This window comes from Pseudochaenichthys georgianus, chromosome 9 (genome assembly GCF_902827115.2).
Source record: "Pseudochaenichthys georgianus chromosome 9, fPseGeo1.2, whole genome shotgun sequence".
NCBI lineage: Eukaryota > Metazoa > Chordata > Actinopteri > Perciformes > Channichthyidae > Pseudochaenichthys > Pseudochaenichthys georgianus.
In genome coordinates, this window is record NC_047511.1 from 20,394,624 (window position 1) to 20,417,804 (window position 23,181).

Below are 23,181 nucleotides of genomic sequence, written 5' to 3' on the forward strand. Positions count from 1 at the left end.
AGATTGATGCTTCTGTTTGCTCCGCGATGAGGCGCATCCCATAGTGAGACATCGAACGGAGTGTTATGAATGGGAACCCTAAATTCTTACCACATAACTTAACATTAGTGTTAAAGGCATTTGAGCACAGAAACCCTGAGCTCGGTCTAGCCTTTATAGCAGGTTAAATGTTCTGAACTGAGCTTATTAATTACTGCAATAAATCATCACAGACACTGCAGATGGCAATGAGCTGTCCTGAGATGCACGATTTTCAACAATCTGTGTATTTTACTTCAACCACCAAGCAAATCTGTATGCATTTTATACCTGGAAACTAATTCCACTCTGCTGCTACACCAACACGTACTGTACGGACATTTAGCATGCATGCAGTGACACCAGCAGCCCGTCAGCTGGTGTAAGTGTTTGAGCTTGGTTAAGAACACAGTACGGGTGTTTGTGTACCTGGGAGGTGAAGTCGTGCTGCTGCAGCTGCCGTCCCTCTCTCAGGTCCCAGGAGCGCACGGTGTTATCCAGGCCTCCCGTCCACAGCTTTGTCCCATCATTAGAGATGTCTATACAGCTGGCCCCATCAGTGTGGCCCTGGAACTGCCTGCAGAAAAACACAAAGCCAGACAAACCCATGTAGTAGTGTTCATCGTAGCAAATTACACATGAACATTTGTATCTCTTCTTGGAGCTCTTAAGATAGTAACGTCTTAGTATGTATTCCTCAGGTTGTAAGATGTGTAGCTTAAGTTCTGTTGACATTAGCCCAGGCAGCAATGGAGGAAGACATGTCAGACATTCTTTGATGGGGCACTCTGGTGTCTACACTATCCAAATATAAGCCCATGAAATATATATATATTTACATTTTAAATAAAAATACATTATATCATTAAAAGGTCTGTTTGAATATTGATGCCATTGCCATTAAAAAAATCACTTCTAATGACATTGTTTTTAAATTTTTTTAATTATAATCAGCAGTGAGAGCTATCACTTGCACACACACAGAAACACACACACACACACATCATAAAAGTAAAAAGAAAAACAACAAAATAGTTTCTTGTCTTAGAGAATTAGAGACTCAGATCCTATAACTGGTTTAAAAACCCTTCCACAACGCCCCCCACAGCTCCTTACCGAACCAGGGTCTGGTTGTGTAGGTCCCACACGGCTATGTTTCCATCGGAGCAGCAGGAGAAGCAGACCTTGGAGTCTGGGCTGATAGCCAGAGCATAGCATGCAGGTGCTGAAGAGGTGAGTTCAGCCTTGATCCGTGGCGTTGGTGTAGCCAAATCCCAGATCGACAAAGTGCTCGCCTCGCCCCCGACTATGAGGGTCCGCCCATCCGGGAGTAACCGACAGGAACGGATGTAGTTATCTCTGTTCTGATAAACACACACACAGTAGTTTTGTGAAAAAAAGGATCACTCCATAAACTGCTTGCTGTAAGAAGTAGCAGGCAAAACATTAGAAAGACATTCTGTATTTCACCCATATATTAAGTAACACTGCATGGATGAAGGGCTCATCACACTCACAAGGCAGTCCAGCTGGGAAACAGGGGTCTTGTTTCCAGGGTGACTGATGTCCCACACCTTGACGCAGCCCTTGCCGCCGGTGTAGACATGACGTGTGGGGTTACTGATGGTGACAGCACACACCACCTCCCCGTGGCTGAGGGTATTGATCTGTCGCGCGTGGCGCGGGATGCCTGGGCCGATCAGCGCGTCAGGGGGAAAAGGCACAGGCTGCATCTGTCCATCAGCACTCACATGAAAGGAGTACGCTCTAGAGGAAAGAAAATGTGACAATAGAGGTGGAAGTGTGGGTAAGCGAAAATGCACATGTGAGAAAGAAAAAAAAGTAAATGGGGATTTATTAAACGAAGGAAGAAACATACGGTTTTCCACCAGGAATGCCTGAAAGGTTGGGAGGAAGGCCAGGGACACGCATGTGGTGGTGAGGATCAAATCCTACCTATAAGATGTGAGAAGAGAGGTTAGAATACAATCAAACAATAAACACTACTTTTCATGCTGCATGTTCAAAATAATCTTTTAAGAAGAGACATGAACTGGCTTTTGTAGCTTGCATACTGTATTATCTGAAAACTGCTTTCTGTATTAATTGCACCGTAAACTACGATAAACAAGTACAAAAAAACAGTAACGTTAAGCAGCTACTGACAACTACAATATAAATAATGTAATGTAATCACTGAAAATCTGTTTGTTTTATGGAATTCACACTTTTTATTCAGCCACACGTTTCTTCTAGCTTTGTTTGTTTTGTTTTCAATCTGTAAATCACCAATCAATGATGAGCATCCAACCAAATAAAACATTTCTACCTTTTATCCCTAAAAATGATATTCTCTCACTTCTGGCACATTTTTCCATGTTTGCCATTTGGTTTTAGTTTTTACGATTCAAATGTTTCTGATTATACAGAGAGTGTGAACAGATATGGTAATTTGAATGAGCACGAGAAGCAGGCACACAGTTAGAATGCTTAAACTGCTTAAAAATAAATTCCTTTATTTTATTTTGGCCTTTGCTATTATAGATTTTTGGTTGCCAGTTCTCGGCACGCCAAACATGGAGTTAATTGCATACTTGGTACTATGCAGACATATGTCAATGAACTTGTGTATGTTTGTGTACCACTTGTGTGCGTCCGTAAGCTGCCACTGCAGCGGCTGCGACCGCACTCATCTGTGGAGAAATGTTATGCAGCCCGCTGTATGCTGCTGCGGCTCCAATCAGCTCTCCGTTCATACCCGGGTGGGGAACCATTCCAAACGGACTCGGGTACGAGCAGGGCACAGCCAACGGCGTGCGGAGTCCAGGAGCTACAAGACAAAACACTGTCTGACACAAGTTGGGACATTTGCATCTGATGTTAGAAGGCCTATTTGATTTGATTGCAAAGTCTCATGGATGCATTCAGAGAGGTTTGAAGCTCTGTTTGCAACACTCACCAAGCGCCTCAATTCCTACAGGTTTACCAGGGGCAGACCTCAGGCTCGGGGTGGAGGTGCTGCTCGGTGTCGGGGCGTCGGAGCGGGATGTGGGGGAGCTGGACTTGGACACAGGCGTTGTGGACTTCTCATTCTACAACAAAAAAAGGCATGAAATCAGGTAAATCCCAAACTGATCAAACAATGCACTTAAAGTGAAACAAAAATCTAATTGAAAAGATTTAAGAGAATGAAGACAAATTTAAATTATACATGTGCTTAAGCTGCGATTTAATTTATGATGCATAAAATAGATTTTCTATAAACGCTTTCTGAACCTGATATTATCCCGGGTTTTTTCACTCACATTTTGCCATTTATTCACATTTTTCTTATCATCCTATTTACCTTGCAAACTCTGACAGGAGTTTGTCATCATTCAAATCAGGCCTTGATTCCCTTATATATTTTACTCACAATGATTTCATTTGTTCTGAATGCCTAAAAATAGAAAACTACCCTGAGAAATGATGAAGAAAAAGATCAGAGGGCTATAATTACCCCCAACGACTCACCAAATTAATCTCTTTGGATTTGGATGAAGGTGTGCTGCTGGAGGAGGCGATGGAGGACGGGCTCAGTGGAGCATCCTTCTTCGACAGGCGACTCTTGTCCAATCCGTTCTCCCGAGGCGAGTGGGCAGGACTTCCTCGTGGAGACGCTGGATCCTTTGGTGGGTGATCACAGGCAAAGATTAGAAAATAAAAAGGATTTTCATAAATGTTTTTACATTAGACGCCAGGATGTGTTGTACCTCATTGGAGACATCCACGACCAAGTTGTCATCGCTCTTCTCTCCATCACTTTCCTGGGATAGACACAGAGTAGAAAAACACACACATACTTACAGTTTTGAAAACATCTTTGTGTAAGATTTATACAAACTACCTAAGAACATTTACATTGCATTTGCATGTATATTTTTTGTGCTCGTCAATTTATCATTTGAAAATTAGCACTCCGTTCTTTTTCTCTAGAAAGGTCAATTTGAGCCCAGACTCCATTTTAGTCGAAAGTGAATGTTTTAATAATCACAAAACAAGAAAATCAAGTGCTTTTGCTTTTCATTCACAAATGAAAAAAGGTATACATATACAAATGTACCTAAGTCATTAAAGGTCAAGTAAATGATGATGACTCACATAGCGTGTAGAGGCCAGCTCCTTATCCTCAGTCTTCTGTTTTTTGCTGTCGGAGGAGTAATCGCTTGAACTCCGGTGCTTCTCTCGGGTCCGAAAGCTGGCCGAGGGGGACACAGATGAACTCTGGAAGAAACATGAAAGACTTGAGTGTCCCAAGTAATGCTGTGTTTTTATTTAAATATATTTTAACCATCTTTATCCTTATGTCTTAAAGCAGCTGTAAAGCTTGTTCAGCATGTCCTGTCAAACATTCAGTGTAATACTTTAAATAAAGGCAAGTGGAAAAACCCATAAATGTTATTCCATTGAAGTCCTTTGTTTTGGGTGAAAATAGATATCTTCCAAACAAACTAGGCAAATAAAACATCTGCACTACGTACAATAGGAGGTAAAGAGAGAACATGTGTCTGTTATATGGGAGAACCATCCCTTTTATATAGAAAATTAGATTGCATCTATTATTGTCAAGTAAAGTAAATTAGACACGGGGGTATTTGGCAATTACCACTAGTACTTTGGGCCTACTTTTTCAGGTTACACTTATCCAATAAGGAATCTTGCAGAGAGACACAGCTGAAGAGATGACACATTATGTTTGAAGATGTTTTGTGGGTTGAAGCTGGTCCACTGATGTCTCTCTTTTATTAATCAAATATGGCATCTTTTAAATAGCATTAATGACAGATTAATCCTCTCTAAGAAGCAAAGATCAAAATAAGGTCAACTGAACATTTCCCCTCTTGCTCGGCCTGTCCCTGCTGATCTCTCTCTCTTTCGGAGGCTTCTTCTTCACAGAGAGAAGGAAAATAAAGCAGGACCTTTAACTCGACCTTTCCACTAACTCACGCTTGTAACCTTTCCACTGCCCTTTGCCGTGCTGCAAGTGTTGATGACAAGATTCAGTGGGGGAGGAGTGAGTTTCGGTTGTGTGTGTGTGTGTGTGTGTGTGTGTGTGTGTGTTGTGTGTGTGTGTGTGTGTGTGTGTGTGTGCGCGTACATGTGTGTGTGTGTCTGTAAACGGGCCACACTTGTACCTGTTTACATTTTAGTACTCCGTATGTGCAAACAATGCTGAGATGTCAGTGTGTGTTCAGGTGTCTCTCCTTGAGTGAGACAGAGCAGGTTGAGCCCCCCTCCCCACCTTTACTCTATCACACATTTTCTAGTCTCATTAGATTAATTAGTCTGTAAATTAGCTCTTTGAAAAACATCAAGGCAAATTAATTTAGCTGCAGAGACAAATGAAGGCTCTGCCGGCAGTACAAGCGTGTGTAAAGCATGTGCGCTGTGACTGGGTGAAACTATTAATTTACCATCACACCGTAATTATATTTGCCTCCCATTTCAAATTGATTCTGCAAGTCCTGATAATGATACCTGTAACCTTCACTGTGCGCTCAATTACAGTTTTGGAAAACAACTTGGGTGTCTCTCTTGTAAAAGCCCAGGATGACCGAGCGTCTCTTAATGTCTTAACGTCTCTTAATGTAAGTAGCATGAAGTCAGGAGTAATCCTCAAGGTGGATGTTAAGGCTGCATTAAATGTTAAACACTGTTTAAAGAGAGAATAGTATCAGTAAAAAAAATAACCTGGAGCTTTAAGAGGTGTTTTTATCATCATGATAACATTCTGTACTTTGACTCTGTAGTTTTGTCTTGTTGTGCTTTATTACATAGAGACTATCACTGATTTGAATGCCTTTGTTTTCCTTGAACTTCCTGCTCATTCACAAAATGTACACCTGGAAGCTGCCTGATCTGACTCGAAAGGAGCAGCTGGGGTTTAGGGGTCTTGCTCAAGGGCCCCTTCGGCAATTCAATTTGTTTACCCTTTTGGCTTTCACTGACCCAGTTTAAAAAACCTAAATGAAGTTGCTCCAATACTCATAATTGTGTATCACAATGCAAAAATAAAAATGCTATGATATGTAACACAGTATTGGATATGATATCATGTCACTATGTATTCTCCACTGCTGTTCAACAACAGCTCCTGAATTGGCCTTGTGGTGTGTATCTCAAAAACAAGATGACTGATACATTCACACAAATACAGCCATTTATATAATTAGTTTTTGTTAAACAGTATCGGAATTGCCAATTACTGTATTTTAAATCTTTACTTCATTTCACTTTGTTTTTGGCTTCCACCTTTCCTGTTTTCTATTTCCATCCCTTAACATGTTGCTTCTTGCCACCAGCAGTGAGAAGGTACATTTCTGCTTTGTAAATATCTGAGAATTGTTTTGATCCCCTGGTTTCTCAGCTTCCTTCGCTCAATATCCCTCAAAAATGATGGCTGAGCTCACACCAAAAAACCTTTTTTAATCTGGTTTAAAGTCAGTATCCCCTCTGATCCCTTCTCCTATTCCACTCAACTTGTTTTTTATTCCGCAGCCAACACAGCATGGAAGTCCAGCCTGAACTTTGTAAACTGATTTTCTTTAAAGATAAAACAAAGAATCCTAACAATTTCAAAAGAGACACATTGCAGCCAACCAATAAGCAAAAAATCAAGACAAAAAAGTATAAAAGAAAAGTGTGACGGTCACCGCCGCAGAAGGTTTACTTTTGTGATTCAGTCTAAAGGTTAGTGTAACCATGAACGCCGCCTCATTAGGAATTCATCCCCCATCTTTTTTTCTAAACAAACAGTACATAATCAAGGTTGTCCACTTTGTTAAAGAGTAGTTTTACCTTGAGTGATTGTATTAAAGGTCAGAGAATTAAAAAAAAAAAACTGTTTTAATTGCAACTACTCCAAACATCCTGTTGTTGCTAAATAGACTGAAAAGGGAACATTCAATGTCATTGACAACTGAACCAATAATTAACTTGGGATAAGTGTGTCTGACAGGCTTAAGGATGTGCAGTCCTTGAACGCACCACAACTACATAATAGTCTGTATTGGCAACAATAACAGACACAAATGAACATCTGCAACTAGCAACTTTAGCTGGCGGACGTGCAAAGGCAGAGGACATTAAGGCACAGATGTTCATGCAATTCACACACACTGAACTCAGTGGACTGTTGCCAAGGCAACTGTGGACCACTGACAACGGGCTTATTGGTTTTATGAAGTGACTGTTGGCTGTGTGTGTTCTCACAGGGCGCTAATGAAAGGCATTCATCATTCAGGTCTCCCTATCTTTACCTCAAATTTCTGATAACCTCACACACACACACACACACACACACACACACACACACACACACACACACACACACACACACACACACAAACACAGCTAATCGCTCCCATCACGGTGCTTATAGCTGTGGTGTGTGTGTGTGTGTGTGTGTGTGTGTGTGTGTGTGTGTGTGTGTGTGTGTGTGTGTGTGTGTGTGTGTGTGTGTGTGTGTGTGTGTGTGTGTGTGTGTGTGTGTGTGTGTGTGTTTGTGTGCAGGATGATGCACTTCATGGGGGGCTTGAGGTAACATATTAAACATTCCTCCTGTCTCCACCTACTCTAAAAACACCAGAGAACACCCACAACCTGCTAAATACATGCATGCGTGTGTGTGTGTGTGTGTGTGTGGTGTGTGTGTGTGTGTGTGTGTGTGTGTGTGTGTGTGTGTGTGTGTGTGTGTGTGTGTGTGTGTGTGTGTGTGTGTGTGTGTGTGTGTGTGTGTGTGTGTGAGCTTGGGCTGCCTGAATAAAGAAATGCTAATCTGCTCATTGAGTATTCAACAAACCAAATGTTTGCCTTGGGAAAAAGGCTCAGCTTAAGGGACTAATTACTACAAGTGCTGGATGTAATGTTGCTCGGTTGAACTCCCTCTTTCCTTCACTAGTCAGACGTGTGCTTTTTTCTTTTTTCATCCGCTTCTCTTTATTTTGCTTTGTCTGCATTTCCAAATTTGATTTAAATGAATATGTATAAAAACGACTAGTGGATGAGAGAAAAATGTGTATTACAAAATAAACAAGCATAATATCAATGTATTTAATATAGTTTATGTTATACTAACAACACAATTATAATGTACTTAATGTAAAATTGCACAGAAACATTGTTTTTTACAACATCAGCATTTATTTTGAGTCATTCTGTGATTGAATGTGACTTCGTAACAAACATCACATTGACAAAAAAAAGGATTTAAATAAATGTGGCTAAGAGTTATTATCATGCCTTATAAGTCATAGCATATTTGGACTCGGGTTTTGTGTATTTTTTCTCTTTATAGTTGACACAGCTTTGAATGAGGACGGCAGGAATTATTTATCGGTCTCAATTCACATTATTTTCATGTGATACAAAATACTAGTCTTCGGCTCCCACGAAGTGTGTTACCAATTACATTTGAATGAAGAAATATGTGCGGTAATGTTGATAGATGAAAGAGAAGTTGCTGTATTGTGGGTTGTGTCACTTGCTAAAGAAGTGTTGATATTATTTAATTAATAGCGGGTTGAGTGGGATCTGTATGTAAAAAAGAATGAAATAAATAACTTACCTTAACCGAGTCTCTGTCTGAGGAGGCGGAGGGCAGGAGACAGAAAACGAATTAAGGCATTAAATGATAGAGCAACAAGCACGATAATGCATGTTCAAAGAGACACGTGAAAAGCAGAAAGATAATGTAGAACCAACACATAAGCACACATTACACTCCAAGAGAAAAGAGAGGCAACAGATATGAACAGATTTCAAAAAGTATTTCTCTTTGCCAGACTTTGTTCAAAACGTGCAAGAAGCTGATGGATTTGGAATATAAGGAGCCGAGGGGGGCAAAATTACACAACATTGGTAACAAAGTAAAACTACAAATAAAGTAACCTCTAATATACTGTAAACACACACGCCCATTCACAGGAACTCAGCTAGATAAATTGGATTGTTATTGATTGTACTCCTAATGGGGGAGAGTATTACCTGGGTTAGCAGCCGTAGCTTTACTGCAGCTACAGGGCAAGGTTAAATGCTCTGCTGCTCAGTAAAAAGCCTCACAGTCATGCTGCAACAGAGTAATTAACAGCTGGCACACCGTTTCTATCACACACACACACACACACACACACACACACACACACACCCACACACACACACACACACACACACACACACACACACACACACACACACACACACACACACACACACACACACACACACACACACACACACACACACACACACACACACACACACACACACTCGTACACAGACAAACAGTCTCTATTAACTGTAATTAAATGCTTGAGCTCAAAGTCAGATCGCAGAAGAATTGGCAGAGGCGTTCGGCGTGTGCAAAGGAAAAGAGGCAACATGATGGTTGTGTATATCGCTCCTTATTAGGCCAATTAAAACTGCATAATGACAAATCAGTTTTTAATTGCTTTAACTGCTGTTCATTCAGAGTAATAACAATTAGGCATCAGCTAGTACAAGTGCCGGTATTATTCTTAATTCTTAACTTTGATTGGATAAGCCAGACATGAAAAATACGTTTGGGGTCATAAACTGAACAAAAGACAAAGGCTTCAGTTTGTCTTTCATACACATTTAGTATCTGCTAATGAATGACATAAAAGAGCACGGGATTTTGCAATTTGTATTAAATATTGAAACAACTCAACACAGAGCAGGCCTTACCTCTCGGGTGTTCGTTGTTGCTGTCGTGGTGTTTCCTGTCCTCTTTGAGCGGCAGCTGGTGGCTCAGTGCAGAGGACAGAGCCAACAGGCTGGCAGTACCGGCCCCGGGGAGCAGGGGGGGCTGGAGGCCCGCCGGGTGAGGCGTGAGCGGGACGGGGATGGCGTGGCCGTGAGAGAGGTGCTGAGCCTGGAGCTGCTGCTGCTGAACCATACAGAGATCATGATCAGTGTTATGCTGCATTTTAAATTGAAGCACTTTGCATGGTCTGAGACAAAATAAGCTGCAAAGATCCAGGAGAGGAAAAAACTGCCATTTGGAGCACGGAGCAAGGGCATTTAGTCTCTAGTCCGGCCCCCTACTTTATGCCCACGTAGGCTATAAGTGATGCTTGCATTAGCACCGCGTGAAAGTGGCCGAGTTTAAGTAAAATCATGTTAACATTTTCAGTCGTTGGTCGATGAGCAGCTTCATGTGTTGCTGTAACGCGGCATGGATGGGTGACAGAGAGAGAGTAATGGCAGGTGTAGGAAATCAGCTGTTGGAGATCATTGTAGATGGAAAATGGTTTTAGTTGTCTAGTGTTATTTAATGTACAGTTTCTCACACACACACTTTCTGAAAATCAGTTTGATGTATCTTACAGCATCTTCTGTGTGTGTGTGTGTGTGTGTGTGTGTGTGTGTGTGTGTGTGTGTGTGTGTGTGTGTGTGTGTGTGTGTGTGTGTGTGTGTTGTGTGTGTGTGTGTGTGTGTGTGTGTGTGTGTGTGTGTGTGTGTGTGTGTGTGTGTGTGTGTGTGTGTGTGTGTGTGTACCCACTCCTATGATTGCGTTGAGTTCAGACATGGTGACCTGCTTGGCCCGCTCCACCGCCTGCACCACCTGCTGCTGATGCTGGGAGAGATAGACATAGCAGAGAGAGTGAGATATAGCAGCAGCAACTAAGATGATGAAAATAATATCTGTTGAAACAGACATACACAATTCTCTGAAATAAATAAAGATCAGACTGTCTCCACACCTCTCATCTAAACAATGATTTTGCCATCAATCGGTGCACAATTAAGCGACAGTGCCTTACTAAAAGCTGTGCATTAGGGATAGTAAAACAATTCCCATCCATCAGTTTTCAGAGATTCTAGATTCAAAGGCATGCCAGGCTCCTCCAACAATGCGACATAATATATATAAGACATAAGAAAATAAAATAGTGCAAGTAAAAACAGTGAAGAATAAAATAGAGCAAGATTATCTTGCAAGAGTAATTGGCAAATGCAAATGATATCAGCTATAAGTACAAGTTAAATGAAATTGTATTGTATATTTGTTGCACATCTCAGAATATAGCAATAGAGAATAAGACATATGTGTGGAGAGAGAGAGACCCAGAGAGACAGACAGCTAACAGGGCAACAAGTCATCCACAGATTACTGAGCGAGAAAGACAGATCCACACGATGAGAGAGAGCAGCAGAGCTTCAGGAGCGCAACACATCAAAGTAGGGCAGAGACGAAAGAGCTTAGCCAGTGTGGAAATGAACCTGACCATCAAGTTCAGCTACACCTCTGCAGAGTCTAAACGTGACTCACACACATGAAAGGTGAATATTGGCCAATAGCTTCTAAAGCATTGTTACCAACTTCTCATAAACATAATAGACCATCACTTTTTTACTTTGATATTTCAACCCAATCAGATGCTTTTCATTTGATCACCTTTGCCCTTAGAATGTATTTGCCATAAAGTGACACGATAATTGATGGAAACACAGTCAGTAATCCAACCAGAAAAAGAGACAGAGTTTCCCTGACTGGCACACTGTTGCAACTAAGGAAACACTTATAAGTGAATATGGAAAGCTGCTATCAGTATGAAAACCTTTAGAAATGTACACAAGGTAAGATATTTATTTTATGAATTGCTAGTAATTGTCACACATTACCAAAATCATTAGATCAGTTGAGCTAAATAATGTCGGATTAAAGGTTTGGTTTGTTAAAAAATATAATCAATAAAAATGTCCACTAACGGACTGATTTATGATACTGATAGCAAAACCTTACTTTATTAAATCCCATTACTTGCTGAGATCAAACCCGACAAATTATTTTATTTTTAAAGAAAAAGATAAACCTATAATAACGAGAAAAGATGTGATCTGCATTTAGCGAAATCATGATTTAAATCAAGAAACAAGACTAGACTATGACCCAGGATTCAGTTCTAACGTGAGTTGCTTGATAAGTTAAAATACTCTTGGTTAAGACTCAATTTGCATCTATATGAACAAATATAGAATTATAGGGATAATTCCAAAAAATAACAAATACTTCTGAGCAATGAATTCACAATACACTAGGTTGACTAAGCATGTCATCGTATTTGTGACAACAACAAGAAAAACTCCAAACTGTGAAACACACAGTCATTGTGATTTTCTGCCCAATCTTAATATGATTGTCATAATAAACATATGCACACGTAAACAGGGCTGTGCATCAAAACAAAAGCAGCATAAAGCTGTTTCCTCTCCCTGCCCCCCCCCCCCCTCTCTGCGGGCCTCAGGGCTGTGTAGCAGCACCGCAGTCTAATGCCATTATTCCTAATCCACCCTAAACCCTCCTAATCCATGGCTAATCTGGAGGAGAGTTTTGGAGTCCACACTCACTCCTTCCCGCTGTTCCCACACCTAAAAACACCACACACACACACACACACACACACACACACACACACACACACACACACACACACACACACACACACACACACACACACACACACACACACACACACACACACACACACACACACACACACACACACACACACCTTTAGAGGGAGGATTTACCAGTTACACACACCAGAATATTCCATAATAAACATACTGTACTAAAAACCCCTCTGACTCCCACTACCAGCACACAGTGTACTTTATGTGCATGCAGGTGGACACACACACTAAACCAAATAAGCTTATACACAAAGGATTTTTCTCGCACACACTCTAAGCCGCTGGCTCCTGCATATGTTAGTGGGAGACATTTAATAAATTCAGAGCATATCAGCCTATCCCGAGCAGGGAGGATTATCCCAGGATAATCTGTGTGTGTGTGTGTGTGTGTGTGTGTGTGTGTGTGTGTGTGTGTGTGTGTGTGTGTGTGTGTGTGTGTGTGTGTGTGTGTGTGTGTGTGTGTGTGTGTGTGTGTGTGTGTGTGTGTGTGTGTGTGTGTGTGTGTGTGTCTGTCTCACCCACCTCTGTCTTAACTCACAGCGACAGGCATGTTTTAAGTCTTACCTCTTGAGAGAGGAAGGGGATGACTTGGGCGCAGATTGCGTTCAGCCGCTTGACGATCTCCGCCTGCAAGACAGAGTGGTGGGCACACACAACACAATCATTTTCAACTTCAGACAAGGAGGCGTTGTCTTCTTCACGTGACTTAAACATTATAGTAATAGCTCACATTGGTTTTCTTTACATGATAGCCAGCTCATGTGAAACAATTTGATGAATTCTCAGTTGTTGAAAGCTTTTACGTGGGGTGTTAGAACCATCATGTCTGGCAGGTTTTTTCCAAGGAAAATCTTTTGTCTCACAGGAACTGAGGCCTACAGAGACTAAATGAGGAAGGACATACACTCCATGCATTTGTTTTACCTCGAGGTTACACACAATTGGTTGTAATGAGTAGCACCGAATGTAAACATAACTTTAGTATGTTTACAAAAACTCCACAGGGGATCTTTTAAATTAAGCATTTAATAAACACATGAACTGTGATTGGAAGTCTGCGTAGCAAAGGCCATGAAAAGAGAAAAACCACCAGAAACTCAAACTTCATGTGCAGAAAAATGCAAGATAAAAGACATCAAAGTACCACCCACACTGTGTGTTTCAAAGATGATCTCTGGAAAGTGCAGTGCACAGGCAGCACGGTAATGAGCACTTAGCACCAATGTCACCAAAACAGAAAAAGCGTCACAGAAAGTGCTCTCAGAAACTTTCTTATTCAATGTTAAAGTAAAGCAGATGTTTTGCCAAGAAGCCTGAACAAAGGGAAATTATTAAGGTTGTTACATGTCATCCAACGAGGGAGTTAGTAACTCATTATGACCTTTTTTGTTGATTTGTTTTAATCGGCTAAATTAAGACCAATCTACTGAAAAAAGCCATAATGAATTATGATTATGTCTCCAAGTCCAATGCAGTAGTATCCTGTCAAGGGCTTCTTTCATGTGTATAACCTTGACAGAGGTGAACTTTGCTCTGGTATCAGCAGTAACAGAAGCCCCCGGAGGCCATGAAAGCAAACCTCACATGGATACAAACCCTTCAGACAGACGCACACACCTCACTGCACCAGGATGCTACACAAAAACACAACCATGTGCACACTGGCAGGTGCACACCTCCACAGCCTTCTCTGTATTCATCAGATGTTTTACTAAACCCAAGGGTTGGCTTTTAAAGATTATACAGCACTCTCTCTTACTCCACATCAGGTAGGTATTTCTTTTTACAGGAAATGGCCTGATCCACTGTCCCAAAGGGAGTGCTAATAGTGCAACTCTAATCCAAACACAAACACAAAAGGAGACACAGACTTGCACTCAACCACACACTAAATGGAACACAAGGATAAACACCATTTCCTTTTTTTGTAAGACTAAAACTATAATTTACAGTATATCCTCAAGAAGTCACGTAACCTGCAAGCACAATGGTTGGAGAACTCTCGGTCACTCCTGTCATACTGATTTTTTTTTTAAATATTATGACTTCCAGAGCCTACAGCAGTTTGTTCTAGGGGTGACCCCCAAATAGGCGACTATTGTATCTTACGAGCTTGATTTGACTGCCAATTTCAGAGTTTAATTGACGCAGTGGCAGAAAAAGGGGGTTTGAAAATGCAATAATTCCAACCATTGTCCCGTGTCGCTAACCCTTTTCGTATGTTGATTGCTACAATCGGGGGAATGGAATTATAGATGACGGTTGCTACTAAAACCACAAGTTATAAGACCCTGTGTCACATTCGGTGAACACCAGCAAGACATAGAGGAAGACTCAAATGCAGAAAATACTCCTAAGGCAAGCTAGGACCAAGGATAATTTCCTGAAGGCCAAGGACATGAACAGGCTTACATGTTGGCAGCAGTATTGAAGAGCGTACAAGAAAAATCCAAGACAGGTGAGAAGGTCCGAAACAGGAAACAAAGCAAAACCTGTACACTAGAGATCTATAGCTAAGTCAAGAGGACCTAAATGATTGAATCACTCCACCTGCACTTTTACAGTACAGTTTAAATACAGTTTATTCTTACATATTAATACTTAAGCACATGTTAGAGATCAGCAGTCCAGGGCTGAAAGTTGTACTGATTTTTATTCAGGTATAAGATGTGTGCTCTGGCAAAGAAGCAGCAGCAGCAGCTCTGCAAAGGTTTTGCCATTTAAGAGTGTGCTTCAGAATAGATGAGTAGCTAGAAGAAGTACACCGATGTTCACCATAACCAGACAGCAGACAGACGGTAAAAACAAACATGAGGGCAATAACACAGCTTCATGCTGATCCTTTTCCACTCTGCATACATTTGCAGTCATTTCCACAGATTTGAGTGGTAATTTACTGAAGAGATTCCACTGAGTTAGTTCATTCAATGTTGATGATTCACTTACGGACAAATACAGGTCAGAAAATACTCTTAAACATCTCAGGAATTCCGTTTGTTCTGTTGTTGTGCTTTTATAACTGAGTGATTGGCAGACAACACTTAAGAGGCAATACATGTCAAAAACATATAGACACATGACCACAGGATGTCTGAGCACCAGCTATCAGTAGACTTAGGGAACCGTTTGTCAGGCAGTTTGGTAACTCCAGGGAGTCCAACTTACCTGTGATTAACACAGCAACTCACTCTGCCACACACAACCTAAAACACTGACATTTTCATTTTATATCTAACGTTTATCCTGTGAAGACTTGCTGTGCACACATGCCCTTTTTCAGCTTGGTTCTGCTTCACATTCATACACACCGGGGAGCTGCCCGGTACATATTAGTCTCTGGGAAACTTCACTGTTTATTAGTTGGTTGGGGTTTAGTGCCTTGCTCAGGGGTATCCAGTGTGATGTGTTGAGGGCAAATAAGGCCATGCTCTGTATTTGCACCCTAACAAGTGAATGAAAAAAAAACAGCTTCCTCTCTGACTGTTGAAGGACACAGTGAACGGACGGTAGACAGCTACAGAGGTGAGGATCGGTTGGGGGAGATGTTACCATATCTGCTTGGACACTTCGCTGCAACATCACATATCATACTCCCAAAGATGGCTCTGTAGCACAAGTATTTGGGGGCAATGTATACCCCTATGATAAAGCTGACAGGAAGTGAGGAGGAAGACGGGGTGGGGTTTAATTTCATTTGGTTATTGCCTTGATGTAGTATTGACATTTTACATTGTGTATTGTTTACTACACCAAACATTACTTAATTTTGACATAAAGTAATGCACAAACTTCCTGCTCACTGTTTAAAGACATTTGTATCTGGTAATTATCTACCAAGTTATTATAACAGCACATCATACAATACCATGGATTTTGTAGTGATTTAAATTTGAGCTGAAACAATCAATGGAAAATGCAATGCTAGATTAATTATTATTGTAACGATATGATTTAATCACAAGCTTCAACATATAAAATGTGGATATTTTCTATTTATTTTATGATTCTTTACTTTTGTTAAGGAACAAGTCATCATTTGATCAATCAAAACAGATGTTAAAAAGTTACTTTATATTACAAAAATCATCAGTTGCACAAATGAATTACTTCAAAGCACAACATACTTTTGAAAGACTGTCAGATATACACACACTGTGTAAAAATAACGACTCTAAAGCTGTAATGTAAAGATACGGATCTCCATTAACAACTACAACTACACGCTGAACCTACAATCGATGCGTTTTGAAGAATTGACCCTGAGGTTTTGGCACAGACAAAGACACAAAAGCACTGGAGCAGAAAAGGAAATGGAGATGCTTTTCTACAAGGCAACACAACCAATTTCAGGTGACATTTTACATCAATGGCAGACAATCGTGAATGCCGGACAGAGTGCAGGAGATGTCAGCCTGTTCAGCCAACATGTCTGTTCACACTACAGAGACCAAGGAGAGAAAACAAAAGTAGTCCTGGCTTGTTTAAACCTAGAGATTTTTTTCCTTCAGCGAGCATACCTCGACTTCGACCTGTACCTGTCACCGTCTCCACAGTGAATAAATAACAAGAAACGACGTGCCAGAGAGTCCTCTAAGGTTAGGACTCAAACTCTGTTTGATTCATGGAGCTTATTGCTAGATTAAAGGACTGTGTGGTCACATAAACCCTGGTAACCTCAAAGGCCAGATCATGTGCGCTGAGTTTCTGCGACCCTCTGTGTGAGTTGCTGGAGAAAATGCTCCTTCGGTTAAAAAAAGAGAAAAGTCAGTGAGCAACTGTACAACATCAAGCTTCTTATTTTGTGGTTTGCCCCTTGTGATCAGATCAACGACATGCAATAAATGGTGTGATCTGCCTTTTGAGGAGAGAAAAATAGGGCTATTACAGACAGGGCCGCCTTAAAGCACGGGCTGACCTGGGCTGAAGCCCAGGGGCCTACGGAGATCAGGGGCCTATCATGAGCCAATAAAAAAGTTTAAAAAAAAATGTAAATAAAAAGAAACAACGTTTTTTACTTCGGATGTTTTTAAAAAACATTTAGATAAACAAAGTCTTGGCTTTCAGAATATGAAACTTTTATATCCAAAATCACACGATAAATACATGTTTGAAGCTTGTAAAGGGAAGATGACAGCTCTCACTCGCCACTCACTCCCCCTCCCTCCGGCTGAAATTATGAATGTAAGGCGTATAGTAATCATAGATAACACGGCAGAGTCCGTTACAGTTTGTTTTCATCTAGTTTCAAATAAACAAAGTCTTGGCTTTCAGGATATTAAACTTGTTTCGGCAAATTCAGATGATCAATACAACTTTGAAGCTTGTAACGGCATAATTACAAGCGGAGAACGGAGTAACTTGACGTCACAGCAGGCATAACAACAGCCTGTGTTTCTCGTGAGTGTTTTCCCCGGGAAACAAACACAACACACACAAACGCAAAATTACACAAACACACACATGTATACACACACACACACACACACACACACACACACACACACACACACACACACACACACAAACAACGTGAGCTTCCCCCAGACCAGTAATCCAAAGGAAAATATCTTCCCTCCGTAGTATTTTGATAATTTGCTCCGCTAATCAATCAGATCGATGGATTCCAGAGATTTTTCTCAAACATGATGACTCCGTAACAGTCAGTGGGCACCACTTAACAGCCAATCAGAATGAGAATATGTTTCACATGTGACTTATTCAAATTGCGAGTGATTGAGTGACAGATGAAGGTTGTTTAGGAGAAAAAGTTTGAGAGTGGCGCTCGGGAAAGGAAATTGGTGAGGGAAAAGGAGTTTCGAGACCAGCAGCTATTACAAAAAAATGCCGAAGCCTACAGGTTATTTTAAACCTGTAGGCCAGGATGAGGAGGAAGGACAGATGAGTTCTGTACCGAGTGGTAGCGGTGCCGGCCGCGGGGCCTCGGAGCCAAGTAGGCCGTCTGGTTCTGATAGCGATGGAGTAGCGAGTAGCGGGAGAGGAAAAACAGACAGGAGGGAGGGAGGGGAGGAGATGGAGAGGACGACGAGGACTTGCTACGTGGAGGGGAGCCAACGGCAACCAGACAAATACATGAGGGAGGCCCGATACGTCAGTCATCTGGAGGAGAGGACCAGGCGCGCGTAGAGCAGAGTGGAGAAGTGCGATCACAGAGCCTGCCGAGGCTATAAATGACTTTGATTTGTTGTTTAAATAGGGGGCCTACAAAACCATCAGCCCCAGGGCCTGATGGCAGGTTAAGGCGGGCCTGATTACAGAGCTCGCCACTGAATATGCTTTCATTGTTTACCTGAAAGCACCTACTTGCTATCTTTTAGCTTCTTGGACTACTGTATATACATCATAAGATCCCAGCAATAACAACTGATCACCAAACATGTTGCCCAAAGAAAGGAAACAACAGCTTCAAATACTCTCCCTGTAACTCCTAACAACAAATACATTAGATCAGCCAGGAGCCTTGAGTCAGACTGGGTCAGATAGAAGATCAAATGTCCATCTCACCATCAGCACCACTTTTCAACACCAGCTAATACACCCTAATGGACCCCACCATATAAAGGCTGAACTCCTTTGTGACTGTCTGTGAGTGGGTGTGTGAAAGACACCACTTCGTAAGAACGGAGAGGAAAAAACAAAGGATGCTATGCAGACAGCTATACAGACAATGTAAGCTTCAGAATGAATGCTTAATGAAGATTATGCAGTATTTATGAACCTTATTAAGGTTTAAAATAAACCCTCTCTTCCCCCTACCATGAGGGTCAGTCGTGGAGTCTTAATTGACTGTAATAAAACATTGAGTCTTGATATAATTGGCCACCAACATAAATAAAAACACAAATAAATATGCCAGTGGTTTATTTCTGGATTTTAATTACTTTATTTTATATCGATGTGTTGCCAAATGTCCAAATTGTATGTCAATAGGTCGAATAATCATTATTTTCCAGGCGGACACAGGGCAGAGAAGCTGGAGCTAACCGATAAAGTTAGCTCAACTTGTTCATCTGATATCTTAAAATCCAGACGTCCAATGAATACAAATTATTCATCTGATTAAAATATAGTTTAAAAGACCAAGATTTATTTTTTTAAGTACATTTTATGACAGCTTCTAGCAGCTGGTTTTGTGCACCTTCATTATAATAACACATGTATCTAGATTTGAAATCTATAGGAAACATTTAGGATAATGTAAGCACACAAATCAATAAATATAATAATATAGTCGTTTTTTAGACATTTTGATGTGTAAATGTTAAACAGTATATCTTTAACAGCTACATGAATATAACCAGTCAAAAAAGGCACTACACCAAGCCAACAATTGTCCGTCACATCCATAGAACTGCAACTTGTCTTTGGTTAATTTTGGGACAAGATACAAAGATTTAGGTAATCAGTGTGCTTTATATGTGCGTAGGCCCAACCTCAAAAATGCATCGCCTTATTCTCCTCCAATCCGCCACAATTTCACCTTCATGTACATTCAGAAGTTACATTTAAAGTAAAATCTGTTTGTTAATACTTTACATTTGTAAAATATCAGTAAATAAGTTATTTAAAATCATATTTTTGTAATTCAGAGGTTTCAGTGAGCTTTTAATCTTGTTTCTAACTGCATTTTCTAGAAGTAAGACATTACGTGACCAAAATCCTCAAAATGAAACAAATGTCTCCCTATCCGCCGCTGTAAAATGAGTTGTCAGACCTTGTTGAAAACACTGTCGGTCTTCAGTATCAAAACGTCTTATTACTTCCTTCCTTCACCATTTTCTCATTCCTCCTCCTTCCCTTTTTCTCCCAATCCTTCGCTTGCTTTATTTCTCTTTCAGCCTCGCTAATTTGCAATTGATTAGCTGTCCTCTGGCAGCTCAGTCCCATGCTCTACATCCCTCGTACGATCTTCCCGCCTTATCCCTCCTCTCCTCCTTCTCCCCACTCTCTGCCTCCCTGTCCGTCCTCTCCTCCTATGAGTCAATTTCTCTTTAACGAGTGCACCAAAGCCACTCTGTGTAAATAAAACAGAGCAGAGCCAAAAATCAATGGGCCTATTACCCTCCGAAAATGCTAAACAAACAATATTAGCAATTCACTTGGTAGCGGAGGTCGGCTGCCTTAATGGGACTGAGGCTCGACAACACCCCCCCCCCCCTTCCCCGTCAATATCTCCACCACAACAACCCCCCTCGCCCCACCCCACCCCCCTCATTTGGAATCCACTCAAAGAGCCACACACGTCGTACCATCCTATCCGAGTCAGTGGATACACAATTAACGCCCATGCACACTCGTGTACCGGTTCACACAAACACAGCCTGCACAGCAAAATCCTTTTCTACGAAGAGTCCCACACACACACACACACACACACACACACACACACACACACACTACACACACACCACACACACACACACACACACACACACACACACACACACACCACACACACAACACACACACACACACAACACACACACACACAACACACACACAGACACACACACACACACACACACCACACATACACACAACAGACACACACACACACACACACACACGACAGACACAGACAGACAGACAGACTGCTGGCAGAAATCAGGGATTCACCTTCCAAAACTGGTCCCTGACACAAAGCCACAGGCCACATTTTATCTCTATTTATTTATTCTCCCTTCCCCCAAATAAACATACAGGTGTATGGACGCCAACCACACACACACACACACACACACACACACACACACACACACCACACACACACACACACACACACACCACACACACACACACACACACACACACACACACACTAAATAAAACAACTACATTGTGCATACAGACAAATATACAAAACACCACATACTAAGCAAACATGTACAGTATACATACAGGCTGTTAAACAGATACCTCACCACACACCCTCACCCAAGAACACACACACAGCCACACACAGCAACACAATATCATACACACAGCTAAACAAAGAGCAAGCATTTATCACTTCCTCTCATGCTCACAAACACACACACACACACGACACACACCATTTCTCTGGAAATGAACGTGTAGCTAGTTAGCTGTGGCCCATTTAGCCTGGCAGCCCATGTGTGGTTAACACAGACATTTATGCTAATGACCTTCCACGTTTAAAAAAGGCAGCAGTAATATAAAGGCTCGTTAAAGGCCAAATCCTCGCTCACTCGAGAATTTTTTCAGCCCATTTTCTCATTAAATTAAACTGACGACATCATTATCCACACGTTGAATTGCTATTCAACCTCACAAAGCGCACTAGCCCCAGTTTGAGCGTCTTGTTGTCTCCAATACATTCAAGCTAAGCATCCAGACTTCCTCAAAATAATTACCCGGGGATCTTTGAAAAAAACCCAGAAGGTTGTTTGATAAAACTGACCACTGCGCTGGAGGTATTTCCAGAATCTTCAAAGACTCGTCTCATCTCTAATAAATAGTAAAAATATGGCATCAGTAAGATACCCCTCTTTTAACCAAGTCTCAAGCTCTGAATGTGCTTCTTGATTTAGGCAGCCAAGATATTATATTTTCTAAAACACAAGCATTATATAAATGCACTATTGCCCACAGTACTGAATGTATGTAAGTCGCTTTGATGTAATGTTAACATGTAATATCCCGATTTGTTATGGTCTTTACTTCTTAACTGTTAAGGTAAGTGTTAAACAACGTTTGGGGATTTTCAAAAATCAACAGATGGATATTTTCACATATTTATAATGTGACACACCTCAGACCTAACACTTGAATATTACTATCACCAACAAAATGTTGAATAATAATATTAGAACTATTATATATGTATGTCTGGATGGGGCCTCAAAAAAGATGGCGGGACAACATAAGATATTTAAATATTGAAAACTGCCATCATGTGGCTGCAATATGGGCTTTTCTTTCCTGTGATGACTTTGTACCAGTGGCGGTGATAAATACATGGGCTGCAGTCGGATAGTTTAAAAATCAGCTCCTAAGTTCTAACCCTATCGTCTATTCCTTGACCTCTGAGTGAAACGTCACGGGGTTAAGGGATAGTGGATAGGAGAATTAAAAAGGACTTAGGAGAAGAGACTGCGGTACTTTAGAGAATCCGAATGCACTTTCACTATCCGACGTGTTTATGATGCGCCAGCGGACGTCATTTTCTGCGTCTGCTGCTGTGGGGAAACTATGGAAACCACAGTTTTCTATACAGCGGACTACAACATGGATGTTTAATAAGAACGAGGGACTGATGTAAACTCATCTAGAGACTCTGCACCGTGCTCTGATGCTGCTGCTTTGCTTTATGAACGTGGACAACAGAGAAACATATTCTTCATGACCAAAGTTGGAATTGAAATAAAAAAGGAAAGTGAAACTTATGCTCGTCACCCTCTCCCTCCGGTCCACATTAATACAAATGATCCCAATACGACGTATGATTGTATGAACTAAAGATCTAAAAATCAATACAAATGTATTTATTATAAATGTTAGTCCTTACCATCTATCACTGTGTATATCACCATTCAAGCATCTCTTAAAAGTTGAACAAACCCCACACAGCCCAGTAAAGACTGAAATGTTGACTTTATTTGATAATTTCAGTGAAAACTAACGTTCATATTTCTCTTTTTGATTATA

General features: G+C 41.1%; 1 protein-coding gene across 2 annotated transcripts in view; it reads right to left on the bottom strand.

Moving 5' to 3' along the window:
- The window catches only part of LOC117452151 (transducin-like enhancer protein 4), a 33,296-nt gene that overhangs the window by 6,752 nt on the left and 3,363 nt on the right, over positions 1 to 23,181 (bottom strand). Inside the window, exons 5-17 of one of the 2 annotated variants that reach the window (XM_034090627.2) lie at positions 13,060 to 13,122; positions 10,580 to 10,654; positions 9,763 to 9,961; positions 8,624 to 8,640; positions 4,159 to 4,281; positions 3,771 to 3,824; positions 3,532 to 3,684; positions 2,978 to 3,110; positions 2,661 to 2,848; positions 1,898 to 1,974; positions 1,536 to 1,785; positions 1,135 to 1,382; positions 448 to 595 (exon numbers count right to left, since the gene is read on the bottom strand). In XM_034090627.2, coding sequence (XP_033946518.1) covers positions 448 to 595; positions 1,135 to 1,382; positions 1,536 to 1,785; positions 1,898 to 1,974; positions 2,661 to 2,848; positions 2,978 to 3,110; positions 3,532 to 3,684; positions 3,771 to 3,824; positions 4,159 to 4,281; positions 8,624 to 8,640; positions 9,763 to 9,961; positions 10,580 to 10,654; positions 13,060 to 13,122 — 1,728 coding nt within the window. Of the gene's footprint in view, positions 1 to 447; positions 596 to 1,134; positions 1,383 to 1,535; positions 1,786 to 1,897; positions 1,975 to 2,660; positions 2,849 to 2,977; positions 3,111 to 3,531; positions 3,685 to 3,770; positions 3,825 to 4,158; positions 4,282 to 8,623; positions 8,641 to 9,762; positions 9,965 to 10,579; positions 10,655 to 13,059; positions 13,123 to 23,181 lie in introns of both variants that reach the window. The other variant, XM_034090626.2, reaches the window with a different exon arrangement.